Below are 22,926 nucleotides of genomic sequence, written 5' to 3' on the forward strand. Positions count from 1 at the left end.
AGTATTGGATTTGGATTTGGATTTTATTCAATTTGTAGGCCGCCCTATTCCCCGAAGGGACTCAAGGGAGGGGAAATTACAAAAGTAAGACAAAGACAAACAGACAATACAAACAATTTAAAAGCACAACAGACACAGCAAATTCGAGTAGGGGGGGAACTCAACCCCAGGCTTGCTGGGACAGCCAGGTCTTCACGACCGTCCGGAAGGCCTGAAGGGTGGAGAGGGTCCGAATCTCCACGGGGAGCTCGTTCCAAAGGGCCGGGGCAGCCATAGAGAAGGCCCTCCTCCGAGTAGTCGCCAGCTGACATTGGCTGGCAGATGGAATACGGAGGAGGCCTAATCTGTGGGATCGAATGGGTCTGTGGGAGGTAATTGGCAGAAGGCGGTCTCTCAAGTACCCAGGTCCAATACCATGTAGGGCTTTATAAGTAATAACTAGCACCCTGAAGTGTATCCGGAGACCAATCGGTAGCCAGTGCAGCTCGCGGAGGATAGATGTAACGTGGGTGTACCGGGGTGCACCCACAATCGCTCGCGCGGCTGCATTCTGGACCAGCTGGAGTCTCCGAACACTCTTCAAGGGCTGCCCCATGTAGAGCGCATTGCAGTAGTCCAGTCTTGAGGTCACGAGGGCGTGAGTGACTGTTGTAAGATCCTCCCGGTTCAGGTAGGGACGCAATTGGTGCACCAGGCGGACCTGGGCAAACGCCCTCCTGGTCACAGTAGTAGTTGTTGTGTGTTTCCTTGTAAAAGATTTTGAAAAAGAATAAATGAAAAAATCATATCAACATTTACTTAATCTCAATAATTCTTCTACAGGTGAAACTCGAAAAATTAGAATATCGTGCAAAAGTTCATTTATTTCAGTAATGCAACTTAAAAGGTGAAACTAATATACCGTGTTTCCCCGAAAATACGACAGTCTTATTTTCTTTTTACTTACAAAATATGGCCTTGGGTTTATTATAGGGGAGGGCTTATTGTTTTGGGGTTGCCGGGAGGCTGCTCCCTTGCGAACTGGCTCCTGAAGAGCCGGGCACAGCCTCAGGGCGAAGCAGCCATGAGGTGACCAAGCTCACGAGCAACCGCCCAGCAAACCCCCTCTCCATCCGGGCAGAGTGCCATTCACTGACCTAGGGGGTATCCCTAAGGCACCAAGCCATGTGACACACTGCCCACTCCCCAGCTCCCGCTGCTTGGCACATTAGGGATACTCCCTAGGTCAGTGCATGGAGCTCTGCCCAGCTGGAGAAGGGGGTTATGAGAGGGACTGTTCTGCCCCAGCAGGCATGGCTCCTAGCCTCAACATGCCGGGCCCAGACTCTGTAAGAGAGTCTTCTGGACAGACTGTCTTCCAGAAGCCAGCCCACAACCATAGAGTGCATTCCTAGAGTGGCCGCTGCTGGAAGACTTGGCAGCCGAGTTTGGGAGTTCGGAATCGGAGAAGACATTATGCTCGGAGCGTGGCAGCGACGGTGGCTGCAGGGAGAGCTGGGCAAATCCCGAAGGCAGCAAGCAATGTGAGTGCCTTTCTCCCCCCCCCCCCGCTCCTGCGGCTTGGCGCCTTCAGGATACCGCTATGTCGGTGAGGGGTGTTTATTTTCAGGGGTGGGTTTATATTTTTGCCCACGTGAAAAATGTGGCAAGGCTTTAGTTTCAGGACAGGTTGTGTTTTCGGGGAAACACGGTATGAGATTCATTACATGCAAAGCAAGATAGTTCAAGCCATGATTTGTTATAATTATGATGATTATGGCTTACAGATCATGAAAACCCCAAATCCACAATCTCAGGAAATTAGAATATTAAATGCAATCAATAAAACAAGGATTGTACATAGAACAATGTTCTGACCCCCACCTTGCCCGTTCAGAAACTACAGCCACACACAGCTTGCAAAGGAATGATTTTATCAGTCCCGGCTCTTGCTGGCTGCAAACCCAAAATAAACACAGATAACTTCTCTGGCAAAAGTAAACTACAGCAAAAAAGGTTTATATAAATCAAATCACTTATCCAAATGCTTTTTCTCGATGATTGCAAACAAACAGAGACTTGACTAGAACAGGAACGGAACGGAATGGAACGAACGTTGACTTCTGCAACCAGGGCGTGGCACCATCCGTCTTTTATCCACAGGAACAGTTCCTAATGAGCCACAGCTGCTCGTTATCCTGTCTTGTGAGTCGGTCAGCCCTGCATCCTGAAAAACTCACAGGAGGTTTTTGCTGAGTCACAACAGAACAATATCGGACCTCTGAAAAGTATAAGCATGCATATGTACTCAGTACTTGGTTTGGGCCCCTTTTGTAGCAATTATTGTCTCAATGCGGCGTGGCATGGAAGCTATCAGCCTGTGACACTGATGAGGTGTTATGGAAGACCAGGATGCTTCAATAGCAGCCTTCAGCTCTTCTGCATTGTTTGGTCTCATGTCTCTCTTCTTTCTCTTGGCAATGCCCACCCTGGACTTAATGAAGCACAGTGGACCAACACCAGCAGATGACATGGCTCCCCAAATCAACACAGACTATGGAAACTTCACACTGGACTTCAAGCATCTTGTAGTGTGTGCCTCTCCATTCTTCCTCCATACTCTGGGTCCTTGGTTTCCAAATGAGATGCAAAAGTTGCTCTCACCAGAAAACAGGACTTTGGACCACTGAGCAACAGACCAGGTCTGTTTTTCTTTAGCCCAGGTAAGACGCTTCTGACATTATTTGTTGTTCAGGAGCGGCTTGACAAGAGGAATATGACATTTGAAGCCCATGTCCAGGATCTGTCTGTGTGTGGTGGCTCTTGATGCACTGACTCCAGCCTCAGTCCACTCCTTGTCAAAATCCCCAACATTTTTGAATGGCCTTTTCCTGACAATCGTCTCCAGGCTGTGGTCATCCCTGCTGCTTGTGCACCTTCTTCTTCCACACTTCTCCCTTCCACATAACTTTCTATAATGTGCTTTGATACAGCACTTTGGGAACATCAAACTTCTTTTGCAATTAAATTTTGAGACTTTCCCTCCATATAGAGGGTGTCAATGATGATTTTCTGTACAACTGTCAGGTCGGCAGTCTTTCCCACAATTGTGATTCCTACTGAACCAGACTGAGAGACCATTTAAAGGCTCAGAAACCATTTGCAGATGTTATGGCTTAATTAGCTGATTAGAGTGGGACACTTTGAGCCTAGAATATTATACCTTTTCATAATATTCTAATTTTCTGAGATTGTGGATTTGGGGTTTTCATGAGCTGTAAGCCATAATCATCACAATTATGACAAATCATGGCTTGAACTATCTTGCTTTAATGAGTCTATCTCATATATTAGTTTCACCTTTTAAGTTGCATTACTGAAATAAATACATTTTTGCATGATATTCTAATTTTCCGAGTTTCACCTCTATAAATTGGGCCACATTCTAAGTTATAAGTATTCCTAACTATAAAACCTTTCTGAAATCATGAACAAGAACATAATATATATATATTACCAATAATTCCCCGTTAGAAGGAAATTTGTAATAAATCTTATGAATGTGTCTTCTATTTAAGCAAACAATTCATTGGACTAAGCCCATTCAGCTTAACAATTGTCTGCAATATTTTCTCCCTGAAGCTGAACAACTTTGGTTGACTAGAATACCATATTGTGGTATAGCTTACTGTACTATATTCCTGCCTATTTCTATTTGTAAAAATAATAAAATTTCAGGATAAACTTTATTTTATTTATATTTTGCTTTTAATATTTTTATAAATAACTCAATGTGGTAAACAAGCCTAATACCTTTTCTTTTCCTATGTTACCCATAACAACAATCCTGTGGGGTAAGTTGGGCTGAGAGAGAATGACCGGCCCAAAGTTATCCAGCCGACTTTCATGCCTAAGGCATGAATAGAATTTACAGTCTTCTGGTTTATTGCCTGCAATCAATCTATTCTCCTGTGTGCTGCTTGGGGAATCCAAGCATGGGTTAACTTTGTCCATTAGCCTTGAGACTGAGTTATGTAAATTGGTGACCATGCCTCCACTGGCCGGATGGGCTCAGTTTTTCTTAACTCAGTCCAGCCGACGAGACATATATCAATTCTTCTCCAGACTTCTGGGACAAATTTATACTCTTTCTGGATTTCCCGATGGACTTAGTTGGTGGAAAAGATTTACAATGGGGAGGCGACAGTTCGCTGTCTGCCAGTTCCCTCTATGGCTCCTTTTACCGCTCAGGTATTTCTCTTCCGTTTGGAGCCGTTTGGGGCTTGAGTTTTCCCCCGCAGGCGTTTAGAGCCTTTGCAGGTGGCTGGGCGGCAAGCCCTTTGTTCCTGCCGGCAGGGGGTTTTCTTCCACAGTGCGGAGCTTCGGCTGGCGCTAGTGATGAGATTAAGAGCCCCTGCTGCATTAAGAGCCTCGGAGCCCTTGAATTGCCTGCCGTTCGCGGCGTGGCTTCTCTTCTTTTGCCGCTGGGAGTTACCCGCCGTTCACGGCGAGGTTTGCCTTTGAGGAAAGACGATCGCATTTGGGCAGCGCGCCAGCTTATTTTCCCCCTGAGAGCCTAAAGGGACTGTGCTTGTGGCTTACGATTTGAATTTGGCGCTCGTTTGTTCAGCGCCATGCTGGGGCCATTTCTGACGCAGGCGCAGCTGAGACTCCTCTTGCAGTTGCTGATTCATCGGCCCCTCCCAATTCCCTCACTTCGGCTTTGTGTGCCTTGGGGAGGAGTTGTTTTCCTGCTGCTTTGCTGGCCACGCGGTCTCTTTGCCTTACAATGAACTCTGTGCTTTGTGCCTTTTGAGTCTTTTCGAATCTCAATTCATTGCAATGGCTGATCATTCTACTGTGGGAGGTACAGTTGAAACCTCTTCTGATAATCAGGGTGCTGCCCAAGCGGGGGTTAGTTCAAGGCCTGGCAGAGCCACCTCTAGGGCCACCAGTCAGAGGCCCAGGGAGACCTCCGGAGCTCCGGATAAGGGCCACAAAAAGAAGGATAAATCTAAAGCACCATCTAAAGCCTCTGGAGAGGGTAGAGTTTCCCCTCCCACGCTCTTACCTCAGCATATTTCACCAGCTCCACAACCTGCAGGCCTCCAGACCTGGTCTCCGGATCGTTCCTTGCCTGTTATCCCTGAATCTGGGGTGGGGGGGTTGGGGATCCAGCTCCCCACAGCTCCGGATCCTTACTACCCTCCCGGCCTTCCGCAAAGCCACCAAGTCCTGGCTGTTTCAGCAGGCTGGGGGGAGCTGAGAAGCATCTACCTCCATAGAAATTGTGAATGTTGGTTTTGTTTTTAATATGTTGTCTTTGTCTTGTTCCCCCCTTTCCCTTGTCTTTTGTGAGCCGCCCGGAGTCCTCCGGGAGTGGGCGGCATACAAGACAAATAGATCTTTGACCAGCCTAATTCTTCTAGTCTGTTTCGGCCTACTCTGTTTAAGTCCTTATTATTTAAAGCTAAGGCCACTACCCATATGGAGAGGTAGCTCCCAAGGATAGTTCTGCTGTAGGCCTGGACACCACTGAACGCCTCTTTGCTGAGCCAGTTTCATTGCAGGAGGTGATTCCTTCTCCAAAGCTTTTCATGGATCTCATTCAGAAGCAATGGGACCAGCCAACTGCAGTTACCCCTCCTAGCAACGGGGACAGGAAGCTGTACACTTCTACCCCTGATTTGGAGACCCTTTTGCAATTTCCAACTGTGGAACAGCCAGTAGCAGCCCTAGCTTCCCCTGCCCTGATTCCATCTGAGATATCTGAGGGTCTGAAGGCTGAGGACCGTAAAGCCGAGACGGTTATTCGTAAGACACACCAGGCCGCGGCCTGGGCTTTACGTGCTGCTACTGCGGCATCGTTCTTTAATAGGACCTCGGTGCTCTGGCTTAAGCAGTTGCAGGAGAGGCTAGCCCCTGACGAGGTGCGCCTTCACCAGGACGTTACTAAAATTATGGCTGCCTTGGAATTTTCGGCGGATGCCACGCTTAATGCTGCTAAGTTTGCTTCTCGAGCTGTAGTCTCCAATGTGGCCTCCTGTCACCTCTTGTGGCTCCGCCATTGGCAGGCTGACATTAAATCTAAATGGCGCCTGGCATCCACGCCCTTCAAGGGCGGGGCTTTGTTTGGCTCCATTCTCGATCCCATTCTCATAGAGACTAGGGACAAGCGCAAGGTCCTCCCTTCCTCGGGGGGGCGCAATACCAGACAACAGCAGCCATACAACAGACGCCAGTCCTTTTGGGGTGGCTATTCCAGCTATGCAGCGGCCCCGTTTGTTCCCCATTACAACAGGGGCTTTCACCAGTCGCAGGACCACGGCCAGGACCGTGGGGGGGGGGGCAGAGATAGGGGATGCCAACAGCACCAGGCGCAATCCCACAACAGGAGATCCTTTCGTGGCTCGGGAAACCGGTCCTTTCGAAGGTACTGGTGACTCGCAGGGCGAAGAGTCAGTGGGCGAGCGTCTGCTGGCCTTCGCTCATCAATGGGCGGAAACCACCTCAGACGCCTGGGCCCTTCAGGTGGTGAGGCTGGGCCTCACACTAGAATTTCTCTCCATTCCTCCAAGACGTTTCATCAGGTGCCCCGTTCTCAGGTGCTCAGTAAAGCGGCGTCTCATGGAAGCCGAAATAAATAATCTCATATCCATCAAAGCAATAGAACAGGTTCCCAAGGGGCAGGAAGGTCTAGGGTTTTACTCCATCCTATTTTTGGTGCCCAAAAGCTCAGGAGGATGGCGAGCCATTCTAGATCTGAAAAGACTCAATTGGTACATCAAGTACCAGAGGTTCAAGATGCAGTCGTTGAAAAGCATCCTGGCATCCATCCGCCAAGGTGACATGATGACATCAATCGACATCAAGGAGGCGTACCTCCATGTGCCCATTCATCTGGCCCATCAACGGTTCCTGCGCTTCCATTTTGCGGGCCATCATTTCCAGTACAGGGCCTTGCCCTTCAGCCTCTCATCGGCGCCCCGCACTTTTACCAAGCTCCTGGCGGTGGTGGCGGCCTCCCTTCGTTTGGTTCCGGTGAGAGTGAATTGTTACTTAGACAACATCTTGGTTCTGTCACCATCCCGGGACCAGGCCCTATGGGATCTTCAGGTAACAATGGACTCCCTACGGAGGCACGGTTTCGTGCTGAATCTTCCCAAGAGCCATCTGCAGCCGACTACAACACTGCTTCACTTAGGGACCGTCATCGATTCCGCCACTTGCCAAGTTTTCCTGTCTCTGGAAAGGCAACAGAGCATCCAACGGCTGGCTTCTCAAGTGTCAGCCTTGCGGCTCGTGCCCCTGGCTTTACTCTCTCAGCTGTTAGGGAAGATGATTTCTTGCATCGACATCGTTCCCTGGGCCAGGTTTCATGCACGACCACTCCAATGGTTCCTGCTTCCTTATCAGAGATCTCACACCAGTCATTCTCAGCTCAAGGTCCGTCTTTCACCCAAGGCCCTCAGATCACTCCGATGGTGGGCCTTGGGTGAAAGATTCTCAAGGGGTGTCCGTTCAAAGAGCCGGAACGTATCCAGGTTACGACGGACGCCAGCCTATTTGGATGGGGTGGCCATGCCCTGGACAGGGTGGCACAGGGTCGCTGGTCGGACCGGGAGCTGTCCAACAGCATCAATTGTCTAGAGCTGCGGGCCATCAGACTGGCCCTGCCAGAATTTCAGGACATTGTGACTCACAAGCATGTGCTGATTTTGACCGAAAATGTGGCCTCTAAGGCGCATGTCAACCGCCAGGGGGGCACGCACTCCAGAACTCTCATGATGGAGGCGGAGAAATTGCATCATTGGGCAGAGTCCAGGCTGTTGTCCCTTCGAGCGGAACACATTTCGGGTGAATCCAACGTCCAGGTGGATTGGCTGAGCAGAGCCACAGTGGATCATGTGGAGTGGCAGTTACATCCAGACCTCTTCCAGCAGATTTCCCTCCGATTCGGCCATCCGGTGGTGGACTTGTTCGCGCAACCTCACAATGCGCAACTGCCCCGTTTCTTCTCCAGGTATGTGACCCCCGGAGCGGAGGGAGTGGATGCCTTGCGCAGTCCGTGGCCGGCTGGCCTCCTTTATACCTTTCCGCCTCTTCCAGTGATCCCGGCAGTCATCCAGAAGATTCTGTCGGAACGTGCGGAAGTCCTCCTGGTGGCTCCGATGTGGTCCCGGCGGACCTGGTATGCCGACCTGGTGCATCTGTCGATCTCCCGCCCGTGGAGGATCCCGGACGATCAGATCCAGCTCCATCAGGGGGCCCTCATTCATCTGAACCCACAGTTGCTACAATTAGCAGTGTGGCACGTGAGCGGACTATTCTGACAAACCTGCAGTATTCCAGTGAGGTCATCAGTACGATTCAGGCGGCCCGCCGACCTTCCACCACTCAAATTTACGAGGCTACTTGGCAGGCCTTCTGCAGGTGGTGCCAACGGGCTGGGGCAGACCCCCTCCAGGATTCGGTGCCCCGAGTGTTGGACTTTCTACAATCTGGTCTTAACAAAGGTTTGGCACCCAACACGCTCCGCAGGCAGGTCACAGCTCTTGCCACGGTGATTGGGGGAGGTCAAGGACGCTCCTTGTCACAACATTCTCAAGTCAAGGCCTTCCTGAAGGGGGCGGCCAACATCTGACCTCTGACCATGCACCGCTACCCTACTTGGGATCTGTCATTAGTGCTCAGAGCACTTATGGACTCTCCTTTCGAACCTATTTCTTCCATCAGTCTTCGACTATTGACTCTTAAGACAGTGTTTTTGGTGGCGATTACATCAGCCAGGCGGGTTTCCGAGCTGGCGGCTCTTTCCGTTCGAGCGGATCTCTGTATATTCCACCCCAGCAGGGTTGTTCTCCGCTTGGACCCAGCCTTTCTACCAAAAATCAACACGCTGTTCCACAGAGCTCAGGAACTCGTCCTTCCGGACTTTTGTCCCAACCCTTCTCATCCGCAGGAGCGCCAATGGCATCGCTTGGATGTGCGCAGGATTCTTTGCCGCTACGTGAAGCGTACAGCGTCCTTCCGACGGTCTGAGGCACTCTTTGTTTCCTTTCAACCATCTTCCATGGGACAGAAAGTTTCTTCTCATACGATAGGGCGGTGGTTGAAGGCGTGCATCGCCCTTGCTTATGACAGTCAATCCTGGCAGGTTCCCAGGCGCATCACCCCTCATTCTACCAGGAGTGCGGCCACCACGGCGGCCTGGGCCACGCAAGCCTCAGTGGAAGAGATCTGTAGAGCAGCCACCTGGTCTACACCATCACCATTTATCAGACATTACAAGGTTGATGTGTATGCCTCGGCTGAGGCGTCCTTTGGGCGGCATGTATTGCAACAGGTGCTCCCCCCTGTGGGGGACCCTGGCCAGCCTGGTTCCTGCCCTGGACCTTAATTGCTTTGGCATGTCCCATGCTTGGATTCCCCAAGCAGCACACAGGAGAACGACCGTTGACTTACCTGAACGGTCCTTCCATGTGTGCTGCGAGGGGAATCCAAACCCGCCCACAACTGCGGCTGGCCAGGGTGGTCATGTCTTCAAATTCATTATCTTCATTGATATGTTACCGCTTTATGTCAGATGTTATTTACTTATGACTTGCGTTTCTTCTTGAATATGTTTGTATGCCTTTGGCTACGGCCTTTATTACTACTGTTATTGTTATGTTATCATTGTTCTTCTTGTTATACATCAATAAACAGCTGACTTCGTACGAAACTGAGCCCATCCGGCCAGTGGAGGCGTGGTCACCAATTTACATAACTCAGTCTCAAGGCTAATGGACAAAGTTAACCCATGCTTGGATTCCCCTCGCAGCACACATAGAAGGACCGTTCAGGTAAGTCAACGGTCGTTTCTTTCTGAGTTGGATAACCAAACTATCTTTATTAAATGTACATGCTGCCCATATCACTGTCAAGCGACTTGGCATTTTACAACATCATAAAATTTTTAATATAAACGATTAAAACATTAAAAACAAGTATTAAAAGTTATCAAAAACTAGGTAAAGTAGGAAAAAATATATGGACAAGGTAGAGATGGGATCTTTTTAACCTACTAATAATCTCCAGCAAGGGGCCCCAAGCCAACGGGGCCCCAAGCCAATTGCAAGAGCAAGGTTTTCAGATTCTTACCTTTTCTTTTCCCCCAAGGAAATATTGTTTTAACTTGACTAGAAATGGGTTCTACACCAGTATATATCATTAATGAAGAGTTTGCATGATAAATCTTTTTGTTCCCTTACAAATTTGTATTGATGAGAATTAATAACATTTTAATATAAGTGAATAAAAGTGTATTCAGATAACAATAAGGATGCTCTGCATTCTCTTAAGCAAGTTTTTAAACAAGCAGACATTTTTCATGTCACTGAATTGGACATTTTATTTTGCCATGGTTATATTGCAAATCATTGTTACTGTGTTGAAGTAAGTGTGTTCAAAGCCAATTGCAAGAGCAAAGTTTTCAGACTCTTATGGAAGGCCAAGAGAGTGGGGGTGGATCTGACCTCAAGGGGCATGATGTTCCAGAGGGTGGGAACCATCGCAGAAAAAGTTCTTCTCTGGTCCTCCACCAGCTGACGTTTTTTTGGCTGATGGAGTCCATAGCATGCCTTTTCTGCAAAGATAGAATTAATTTATAGCAAGTAAATGAGGCAAAAGTGATTATTGAAAATAAGTGTAAATTTTTAAAGTTACATGTGATCTGTTGTGGTTTTCTATATGTTCATTGTTCTGCCATCTCTGATTTTTTGTTTGATAAACCATGTTATTATAAACGTCTTTATATTGGGCACAAGTTTTAAAAATATTTTAAAATACCAATAAAGGAGAATATTTGTAGCTCAGGGTTGAAATAAGGGATTCTTGGTGCCCTCTGAGCTTGCTTTTTTCTTGCAAGACAGCATCAATACTCCTCATATTTAAAAATATTTGAAATATAGGGAAACTCCTATTTCAAAATGTTCATGATGGTGTCTGGTTTAATAATATACAAGGAGCCAAAGAAGCCATTGGAAGAAATTACAAAAAACACTGCCTTCCAAGGTCTTTTGTAAAAGTTACCAAGAAATCATGACAGAAAAGTGATTGCTGCCTTTACATATTTTAAATTTAATTGAATATTTATAATAATTCACTATAAAAATATTTTATGGTGTAAATTTAAGTACCATGACTTGTTTAATTTATTTTTTTCTGTTTATAGCTCCATGTGCTGTTAGGAATCTACAGGATTTGGCTCGGATCTACATTAGACGCACCCTTAGAAACTATGTGAATGATGAAATGCAAACCAAAGGTATTACACAGAAACCTCCACCAAAACGTAAACGCAGAAGGTGTCGTAGACGTAGGATTAATACCTATGTGTTTGTTGGCAATCAGCTCATTCCTCAACCTCTAGACAGTGAAGAAGATGAAAAGATGGAGGAAGACCATAAAGAAGATGATGAAAAAGATCAAAATGAAGTCTTGAAAACAGAGGAACCTCCACGAAATTTATTGCGGGAAAAGATTATAAATCTACCACTCCCTGAATCTCTAAAAGCCTACTTGACATACTACAGAGAAAAATAACTTTTGCTTTTAAGTAAAAATAATAATGCCTACTTGATATTTTCTTAATCCTTGAAATGTAGCATTTACTTAAGTACAGTAATCTTTCAACAAGGCTTTAGGGCTGTGATGAACCGAAACATAACTTGTCTTAACTTTGCTACAAGGACTTGGATTCAGCAGTAGTTTCCTATTTGAAATCCTATTTTGTTACCTTTTCTTTTCCCCCAAAGGAAATATTGTTTTAACTTGACTAGAAAAGGGGTTCTACATCAGTATATATCATTAATTAAGAGTTTGCATGATAAATCTTTTTGTTCCCTTACAAATTTGTATTGATGAGAATTAATAACATTTTTATATAAGTGAATAAAAGTGTATTCAGATAACAATAAGGATGGTCTGCATTCTCTTAAGCAAGTTTTTAAACAAGCAGACATTTTTCATGTCACTGAATTGGACATTGTATTTTACCATGGTTATATTGCAAATCATTGTTACTGTGTTGAAGTAAGTGTGTTCAAAGGAAGTGCAATAGCAGTGGACATTGAATGAGCTGGCTTTAGTGTAATATATGCATTCAAATTTAGAAATGACAGATAATTTTCTTTTATATCTCTTGCCAAAAAATGTCAAGAAAAATGATTGCTCCCCCCCCCTCTCTCTCTGCCTTAAAGAACATACTAACTATAGCATTTCCAAAAAATATTTTCTTTAGCACCAGCCAATGATTAATTTCTTAACTTTCCAGCATTTATGAAAAAGTATGTAACTTATTTTTAAATTTAATGGTACAGAAAACATCTTTCATTTATAAAAGATTGTAATTTCAGCTACTATATTTATGCCTTTATAGAATAGAACATATGAAAACAATCGTGTTGCTTTTTTGCATAGCAGTAATAATAGATTTCAAGGATTTGTTCAGCAATGCACTTTAACTGATTCTGTACCTTATTTATTACAGATAAGGGAAGATGCATTTCATTTTTATGCTTGATATTAGTTTTCCTCTTTGCAAGCTTGGGGACTCACGTTGCTTGACTATGTTCCATCTGCATTTTTTAATATTTAAAGGGGTAATTTTTAGAGCAACTTTCTATTACCTTTATGTGAATGAAAGAAACTTCAAAATATGCTTTAAAACATATAATTGTTGAGGATACCTAATCTCTGGGGCCAATTAAAAGCATTCCTTATGGAGAGGTTTCCTATACAGTTTATTATTGTAGATAAATAAAGCAGATTCAGATGACTGCTATATATATGTTCTCACATTCGGAATTAATAGAAATAACCATTTCATCTACATAATTCAAAAAGTCTTTTTACTCATGTCCACTTCATAGTATTATAAAAATTTTGAGCAGTCTGTGAAATACATGGGCTTTTTTCTTTAAATTCAAAATAATGTCCTCCTCCCCTACAATTATCAAATTAAATTCCACTGGGGGAAAAGGTCAGAGGTTACAATGTAGAGTGGTTTTCAGAAAATTAACACTAACAAATAACATATATTTCTAGAAAAGTATGCCAGCAACAGAAACTGACAAATGGCAGGCTTATATAGTGAAACTACTGCAGTAATTCTGAATATTCAGTGGTGGAAAGCATTGACACATCCAGTGTATTTTATTAGCTGAAATAAAAGTTTAAGATATTTTGAAAAACAATTATCTTCTAGTGTTGATTTTTCATACTTTCTCAATTTTCAGAGTGCAAAGGTTTTCCCAGAAATGTATACAGATTGTTTCTTGAAGAATGATATCTTGTGTTTCCTGTTGTAAACTTGTTCAGATAGACAATAGAAGAGTTATAAATATTATGTTTTTTTTTAGTTACTGAAACATTTTTTTGTGTGTGTATAAGTTTACTTCACATTTTTGGATTTGTATTTTAAAATAAAATAATAAAATTCAGAATCAATCGAAGTTAAATCTCTGGTCATTGTTCCAGTAAAAATGTCTGGCATGCTTCCTATTTCAATTACATTGTATTTCTTTGCAAAATTACCTGTCCACATTGAGAAATTACTATAGGAAGGAAAGTAGTCCCTGTAGATTCTCTCTGCTAGTTGTTGCTGACTTTAGAGGACAGTAGCCATCTCTGTTTCAAGGCCATGAGCCAGCGCTGTCTGAAGACATTTGTACATTCATGTGGCCGGCATGATGTCTTTATCGCAGTGAGATATAAGTTCAATCAGAAGGCATAAATTACCAAGAGAGAGAAGAGAGAGAGAGGAAAATGGTATGATGAATAAAGAATGTGCCCTCAGATTGATTTTTAAAGCAACTTCATAAAAACTGGTAGAAAGTGCTTTTTTTAATAATTAAAATATTTTGAAGCTAAATGTCACTTTTTGCTAAAAGTAAATTCTATCATAAGTTAAAACTAAAATAGCATGGCTTATTAAGTTAGATCAGTATCACATAATCGCATCAACTTATTTATAAAGCTACTTCAATGTTTAATCTGTTCTGTGTGCATTGTGCAAGCCAAATAACTCGGCTTCAGATTTTTGCAGTCTTTTTCCTGTATATTTCTTAAAATACAATTGTCTAAATTAATGTCACATAATTGACAGGTACAAATTTTTTTTACAATATTATCTTAACAATTATGTAAAACATTCTATCATATGTATTTCTCAGGTTTATATTTATATTTCCACTATTTGATGTACATGTGAAATAGTTTTTATAATCATGTTGCCACTCTGAATATTCAGGTATACCTGAATATTCAGATTTCATGATCCTTGTTAAAGGATTTCACTGATAAATCATCAGATTCTATCCAAGCAAGGGTTTATAGCATTGCTTGCTTTCAAATTACTTTTACATTTCTTTTCTCCCAATTAGGTTTGTACGGCTGGTTGGTTTTTTGTTTGTTTGTTGTTGTAGTTGTTGTTTTGCATATTTTCTACATTAGATTCAGCAGCAATTATCGTACAGATTAAATTGAACAATTAGGCTTCCTTATCACAATATATTTTCAGCTTATTTTACTTTCAATCTGTTTCAGTACATCTAAATTGCTTTGTTTCCCACAGTACAGAAGTGGCTTGTAATTGCAATACTTACAGGATTGTTGTCTTTTAACTTACTTTTCAGTATAACCTAATAGCTCTAATTTTCCTGGTAGGTAAGTAGACACATTCAAGTGAATAAGTAAATTCATGGTAATGCTGGTCTGATCATAATAAAAATTGATTGAATAAATTCACGATTTTGCAATTTTCTTCTGTAAATTGACTAAAATGTACATTTACCGTTTTTAAAAATAATGTAATAATTTCATACTTCTATTGTCATTGGGGGGAGATAAAATCAGTTTTCATGAAAGTGACTACAACTCATTACTTATCATTTTAGATTAAAGTAAAAGCAAACCACAGTTTTAGCATCTCTTCTATACTTCACAGGCCTTGAATGGAAAGAATGGTATTGCTTTCAATTAAAGACTCTCTAGTTTTAATTTTGATTTACCATAAAACTGCTGAGTAGATTTAGACTTTCCTGTCTGCCTTACTGAATAGTTCTCAATAAAGCTTGTTGTTTATCGTAAGAGGATAAAAAATACTGTCCAATTTTTAAAAAGTCTCTTTATATATATTTACTTTTGAAAGGTGTGTGCATTTTAGAGCATTGACTTTGAATATAGTTTATGGCGTTATTTGATGCAGATTTCAATTGCCGCTTAATGAAAGCTGGTAGTCTCATAAGCAAGATTTAATGTGTTAATATTACTTTCCAAACTGCTTCTCCAGGATTTGTAATATGCAAATCAAAGATGTTCTCATCCTTAAGAAAAAGAAACCGGTGTGTGTGTGTGTGTGTGTGTGTGTGTTAAACATTCAAAATCAATATTAAATGCTGTACTGATTTTATTATAGCTACAGGATGTAGATGGTTCAATGACTATAATGCAATCAGGAATTCCTACCTAGTTTACTGCACCTAATGGGAGTGCCCCATTAATTGAATAAATAAAAATAAAAAGAGTGACTGTAATGACAAGTTTTCCAGCAGGGCCAATGAAGTGTGCTTATTTTCATTCCTTTTGTTTAATATAACACAAGTGCCAAACAGTGAAAATGAAACAAATGGAAGGGATCCCCTTTTTTCTTTGTGGTATATGCAGATCCTTGTGACTTGATTCATGTATATGCTTCTGCTGCTGTAGAGGGAACCCTTAAAACAAATATTGTCTGAACCAGTGGACAGGTTATTTCAAAGAAAAACCAATGTCTTTTATAAAGCCACAAGAGGGCAATGTTGCCTTACAGAAGAATATGTAGAAAAATAAAAACTGAGTGAGGAGGAACTGTGTATAATTTAAAAAAAACCCTGCAGATTTCCAAAAATTGAAAAAAATCATTTGTGCAAATACATATCGTACTACATAGCTAAAATCAGTACATTGCAATAATCGATAAATAAAAGTGAGAGAATCATGTCGGGCTTTCTACATTAAAAGAATTATAGTAATTTATTTTCAGATTTCTTTGTTTCACAGATTTCACATTCACAGACAAATGACTGTGAGTATTCATGTAATACTATGGCAATGGTAATATATTCATTTCTTTGTCATGATTTACCTTTGTCTTGAAAGAGGGGGAAATGAAATTTCTTCCACTTGCACAGCCCACAAGTTTTCTTGTAGATCTTTGATTTGCCTATCTTTAAATATACCTTTAATTTTTTCAGCAGCACTCTAGCTTCTCTCTCTCTCTCCCCCCCCCCCTCTCTGAATTTTTGTATTCAAGATGTCTTCACATGTGGTTAAAAAAAGTTTTGATTTTTAAAATATTATTTATATTGAATATTTTTACTTAAAGGACAACACAGCTAAAACTGGAAGTTTTTGCACACACATGGAGGTTAAGGTGACTGCTAAATGGTATAAGAGTAGACTATTATGGAAATAAGGCATGCATCAGAATAAACAGATTGCTGAGACAGTAAGTTCAGGAAGAGTGATGTCCTCTTGGTGATTTATGGATAAATGTGGAAGAAATGTTTGTGAAAGTGTAAGACGATTTGTGCAATGAAGATACATGTACTTTGGTATACAGTCAGTGCTGGGTTATTGGCTAAGAACCCAAAATATTTGCAGTAAATTTAGACACTATAATCCAGCATGGAAGATGGATCTGAAAATTGGGAGAGTTGGCTATATAAATTTTCAGGTTCATATTCTCTACCAGACAGTCCCATCTAATGTTTGCTGCAAATCATTTGGGTTCTCAGCCAGCAGCATTAAAAATAGAACAATTGTAAGTTCTATACAGAAATATTGAAAAACTAGAGCAAGTAAAATGTTTTTTAAAGCAAGTCGAATGTTTTCCAAAGATGGGGAAATGCTGGTCAAAAGATAGTGGTAGGTTGTAGGTGATTTGTTGTGAGGAGGGAATCTTAGCTGAAAGAAGAAAAATGGGCCTTATGTAAGATTGTGCTTCTCCCTGTTTCAGCACACGGAAACAAAAATTGAAAGAGGTGAGACATGTACAGAACATATTATCAGAGTGCTTGAGAGGCCATATTAAATTTTTCGGTGATCTTTTTGACCTTACAATACAGTTGTACAGTTACAATACAAATTGTGAGTAAGCCAAGTTGAATACCTGAATGTCAGGGTACCAAACAACAACCCGAATGAAATAAAACTCAAAGGCAATAAATTCCTCAAAGTTGCACTTTATTAGAGTTCCAAAACTGACATTATACTTTATACAGAAGATTGTTAAAATGTCTCTCCAGCCAAATTCGAAAGAATGTTACTCATTCTTTTTACTATATTCATTTTATTGTTTATTTTTTTACAAATAAAAATTAACTATGTTTAGTTGAAATGATGAACTGATTAAATTCTCTTTAAATGAATCACAACAAACGTACCGTAATCGTACTGTTAGAGATTTTAAATAAATGACAGAACCTAAATAACAACAGCTGAGAAAAATATGAGATGTCATAGCTATGATCAACATACTAGTAAAACAACGATTTTAAAAAGAATGAAATTTGAACAGGCAATTTTCAAAAGAGAAGCAGTTTGGTGTACTGGTTAAAAGTAACAGGTCAGAGAATGAAAGGCTGTGGGTTCTAGTCCTACCTTAGGCATAAAACCAACTAGATGACCTTTGGTCAGTCATGATCTCTTAGCCCTGGAAAGAAGACAATGGCCAACCACAATTTTGCCAAGAAAACTGCAGAGATTTATCCAGACTCTTGTGGAGTGAAAAGTGACTTGAAGGAACAAACAAATTCTCAAAACACTTCATTAACTTTGCAGAATTTCTATTACTGTTTCAACTGTTGATTTTCTTAATGTAGATTAAGGTTTTCTCTTCATTATTGTGTATTATAAATCTTTGTATTATCCACAATGTTACTGTGACAGTTCTGTTACAAGCAGCAATGTGTTTAAGCTTTCCAGCAGAATCTGGCACGTAAGAGTTTCCCAGCTGTGAGGTACAATTAGTTTTACAAGCATATACTAGAAGAAACCTATGGTGAACTGGCAGTGAAGTTTATTGGTAAATCTGTTAACATAGGCAGGCGTTGCTTTTGATAGTAATGCATAGGGAGCTGTTGTTTTTGAAAGAAAAGGTACTACTTGCATTGTCTATGTTTCTGGTGTTCAATGATGAATAACACTTCACATGTGCTCTTTCTTTTACTTTGTAATCTGCATGTGCTTTTTAGTTTCTTTTTATTTTTATCAGAGTTTTTAACAGCAGCAATTTAGCCTTTTATTATCTAATGCTTAGTGGGAAACAAATTGAATCCTGAAACAAATATCTAGCTAGATTTCTCATATCATATGTAACTTATAGTAAACAACTAATGAAATAAGCCAATTAATTTGAGGCATTTGATGTAATAAATAAAGAAAAAGTCACACATTCACAATTAACTAAGTTCTTGACATGTATAGGCATCTCTACCCATACTGATAGCAAAATAAAAATTGACATTTTTCTGTTCCACTCATGAAATTGATATCCTGTAAACTGAGATTACAATTCCCAGAATTTTGGGAGTTGATATCTCAACAGACTTGGAAAACACCAACTTAGGAAAGAATGACATAATACAATATATATGACAGATTAGCATCACATTAAAAACATTTTAAAATGTTTTGCTTCCTATGTTAGCTATAGCCTCAGTCATATCAGGAACTTAATATTTGCCTTGATTTACTCTATATTAAGTGGTTATTTGGCAGACTTTATGTTGATTAGTGCTAATTAAGTAATAAATGAATTTGTAATTCTTGTCAACAGGAAAAAAATATTTCATTTGTCTCCCTTGAATAAAGCTTGTTTGATCATTGTGTATCAATTGTTGAATAACCAACATTAACCTATTTGCTAGTATTTTAGTAAAGATTTTATAATCTACATTAAGTAATGAGATAGGTCTATAGTTTTTGGGTTGAGTAATATCTTGGTCTTCTTTGGGTATCAGGGATATAAAAGCTGTCTTCCAAGATGGGGGCACCTTACCTTCCGTTTGAATCTTATTAAATAATTCCTTAAGAGATTCTACCATTTCCAACTGTAGATTTTTATAGTAAGCCGCTGTCAAGCCATCTGTGCCTGGTGCCTTCCCTGCCTTTAACTGCTTAATTACCTGTAGAATTTCCCCCAAAGTTATTGGTTGATTCAATTTTTGTCTCTGCTCTTCTTTAACTATGGCTATTTTCTCTTTGTCTGGGTATCTCTCTATATCTAGGCCGTTAATTTTATCACCCTTATACAGCTCTGTAAAAAATTCCCGGAGGGCCTTTTCAATCTCATCCTGTTGGAACACTTCCTTCCCTCTATAGACCAATTTAGTTATGTTTCGCTCGCCTTGGACTCAGGTAAATCAAGTTTTGTTCTGAGTAGGAGAGAGCTAGAATTCCCGGCATGGAGACAATTCTGCCCTCAGCTGGCCTTCCCCCCCTTGCAGACACAAACAGTGAGGATTGGATGGCACTTTGCTCAGCAAAACGGCCAGACGTCTGATGGATGATCATCTGACAGATAATGCGACCAGGAATTCGGGGGCAGCTATAATGAGCTGCTCCCATCAGTAAGCCCCTCCCCGGAAGTCAACGTAAGATTAATTATTAATGCACTAGAATACTTGGGAAAGAACAATCAAATTCCTGCCGCGTTCATATTTTTGGATGCTGAGAAAGCCTTTGATCGAGTTAATTGGCAATTCCTGTTGAAAACACTGCAAAAAATGCAAATAGGAGAAAGTTTTTTACAATCAATCAAAGCAATATATCAACAGCAAACAGCTCAAATTATAGTCAATGGAAGTTTAACAGACTCTTTTCAAATTGGAAAAGGTACAAGACAGGGTTGTCCCTTGTCTCCGCTATTGTTTATTTTAACTTTGGAAGTACTGCTGAACAAAATACGGGGCCTGGAGGGTCTAAAGGGAATTAAGATTAGGCAGCAAGAATACAGAGTGTGTGCTTTTGGGGATGACTTGGTTATAATATTGGATCAACCGCAGGAATCTAGTATGATCTTAATGAATACGATTAACCAATATGGTCAAGTGTCTGACTTTAAAATAAATCTAGGGAAAACAAAAATACTAGCTATAAATATGAATACTAAACAAAAGGAAGAACTAGGACGAATGATAGGATGTGAAACAGTTAAAAAGGTCAAATATCTGGGAGTTAATATTTCAACCTCAAATGGGAAATTATATAAGTATAATTATGAACCACTTTGGCATAGTATACAGACAGATGAAAAAATGGGACAAGTTGCAGTTATCTTTGTTGGGAATAGCAGCAGTGAAAATGAATATCTTTCCCAAATTCTTATTTCTTTTCCAAATGTTACCTATACTTTAAAAAGATGCGAATCTCTTAGAATGGCAGAAGGGTATTAATAAATTTGTATGGGCAGGAAAGAAGCCGAGAGTAAAGTTAAAAATAATGAAAGATGTGCGTGAGAGGGGAGGTTTGAAATTACCCAACCTAAAATTATATTATGATGCAGTAGTATTATCTCTAATCAGTGATTGGGTTGACTAATTTAACTAATTATAGGATACTTAATATCGAGGGACATGATTTGGTATATGTCTGGCATGCTTACCTGTTATACAACAAAAAAGTCGACAAAAATTTTAAAAGTCATATTTTAAAGAATGCTTTATTGCGGGTTTGGAAAAAATATCAATACAAATTAAATGACAAGATACCCATGTGGGCAATTCCTAGACATGGAATAGAAAACATGAACATAGCACAAAAACAGGATAGAATTACTTACAGACAGCTTCTTATCCTAGAAAGGGGTGTATTACAACTAAAACCCTTAGATGTATTAAAAGAGGAAAAGGTAATTCAAACATGGTTCCAGTATGGGCAGTTACAGGCCAGGTGGAAAACAGATCAAAAAATTGGTTTCATGCAAGTCGAGGATAATCTATTTAAACAAATAAGAGATCAAAGTTTAATGCATATAAATTGGATATACAATGTATTAGTACAGATGGATTCCGAAACAGAATTAGTTAAAGATTGTATGATAAAGTGGGCTCAAAATATTGAAGAACCAATAATGTTGGATACATGGGAGAGAATTTGGGTAAGAAATGTGAAATTTACACAAGCCCAAAACCTGAGAGAAAATTTTTACAAGATGTTCTATAGATGGCATTTAGATCCCAAAAAGTTGGCTTCTATGTATTCGAATTTACAACCCAAATGTTGGAGATGTGGTTCTCTCGATGCTACATATTTCCATATATGGTGGACCTGCCAAAAAGTTAAAGCATTTTGGATAAAAATATGGTGGATTATGCAAAATATTCTTTAAAAAAGGATAAAGTTTACTCTTCAGATATTTTTGTTAGGTATAATTACTGGCTGTACAGCGGTAGAGATTAACTTGATTTTACACTTAATAACGGCAGCAAAACTGTTGGTGGCACAATACTGGAAGAAGGAAGACTTGCCTACAATTCAAGAATGGACATTGAAAGTCACAAATTTAGCCGAGATGGCTAAAATATCTGCATATCTTAAAAACCACTCAAATGAGAGATATAAACCAGACTGGAAAAAATGGATTGATTATATACAAAATAAATACGGAACTAAGAAATTCCAGATAGCCTATGCTTAAGATCAGGAATGATTTAAATTGTTTGAAGTTAGTTTAGCAAGGAGGAGCTAAGTTCAATGTAAAGATGTTATTAATTTCTTATTCTTTTTTCCCCCAATATATCTTAGACACTGTTTGTTTAAAATCTATACCATGTACGGGTTCTGGGAAGTCGGGGGGGGGGGGTAGGTTGTGGGGGATTGGGGGGGAGGGTGGGGGGGAGGGATATATATCAGGTTAGATGAGATGTGTTAGATTTCAATGTAATTTGACTCCACATGTATACTGCTTTTTTTTCTTTATTTTATATTCTCATTACTATTATTATTACTACTTTTTCTTTAAAAATAGGATAGGCTAAGCATATTGACATGTAGCGGAAATACACCAAGGAGAGGAGGAGTGGGAAAGAAGAAAGATGGGGAGAGAAGGATAGGAGAGAGGGTAAGGGTGGCAGATGAGAAGGATAAGGAGGAGTGGATTGTAGAGAGAGGAGCAGTAGAAAGGGAGGGGAAGTAGAGTAGAAAAGGATGATGGAGGGAAGATAGAAAGTTGGAGGGTGGTAGAAGAAAGAGGTGTATGGAGAGCAGAAGAGCTATAATGGGTTTCTATTTTGGGGGGGCATTGTTGACAAGAGGAACTGATGTAATTATTTAATACTATATGATATGGGCTATGTATAGTATACATGTGAGTGTGTGTTATGAAAATGGAAATAAAAAATTATTTTTAAAAAAAGGAAAAAATATTTCAAGATAGCTGTCAAATATAGGGAAAATGGAAAATGACACAACATTGACTTGTCTGAATTAGAGAGACAACAGCTTTAAAAAATCATAAAACAAGACAGTTTCTCTTGAGATCAGATTTAACTACTTGAATTAAAATATTTCAAGATTATAAGCACGTAACCAGTCTTCTCTTGCTAAGTACATTATGTATTTACTCACTTGGCAGTTTTTGTTGTTTTTAAAGTTCTCTCCCTAACACACTCACTTCGACTGTGAAGAGGACAGTTTTCTCAAAAGTGGGTGGTTTCCTTTCTCTCTTATCCATTCATTAATTTCATTTGTCATTTTATTTTTACGTGCAGTGCATGTGTGGCTTCTGCTTTATAGTGTGTGCCTAATGGGCATAGTCATAGGGCCAACTAGCAAGCAGGAAGTTGAGAGAAAAAGAGTAAGATACATGTCAGTCAAGGTAATGGCAAGAACTGACTTTGTAATAAAGATTCCACTACCCAT

General features: G+C 40.5%; 1 protein-coding gene across 4 annotated transcripts in view; it reads left to right on the top strand.

Moving 5' to 3' along the window:
- Positions 1–13,475, top strand: part of PCMTD1 (protein-L-isoaspartate (D-aspartate) O-methyltransferase domain containing 1) — a 52,271-nt gene extending 38,796 nt beyond the window's left edge. For all 4 annotated transcript variants that reach the window (XM_087707072.1, XM_087707070.1, XM_087707071.1 and 1 more), the window contains one exon: positions 11,195–13,475. In XM_087707072.1, the coding sequence (XP_087563198.1) occupies positions 11,195–11,565 (371 nt within the window). In that variant the 3' untranslated portion in view covers positions 11,566–13,475. The remainder of the gene's footprint in view (positions 1–11,194) is intronic.
- Positions 13,476–22,926: the final 9,451 nt, after the last annotated feature.

Source organism: Thamnophis sirtalis, unplaced genomic scaffold, assembly GCF_051295495.1.
Source record: "Thamnophis sirtalis isolate CommonGarterSnake01/CBP01778 unplaced genomic scaffold, rThaSir2_p1.2 scaffold_2, whole genome shotgun sequence".
Classification (NCBI taxonomy): Eukaryota; Metazoa; Chordata; class Lepidosauria; order Squamata; family Natricidae; genus Thamnophis; species Thamnophis sirtalis.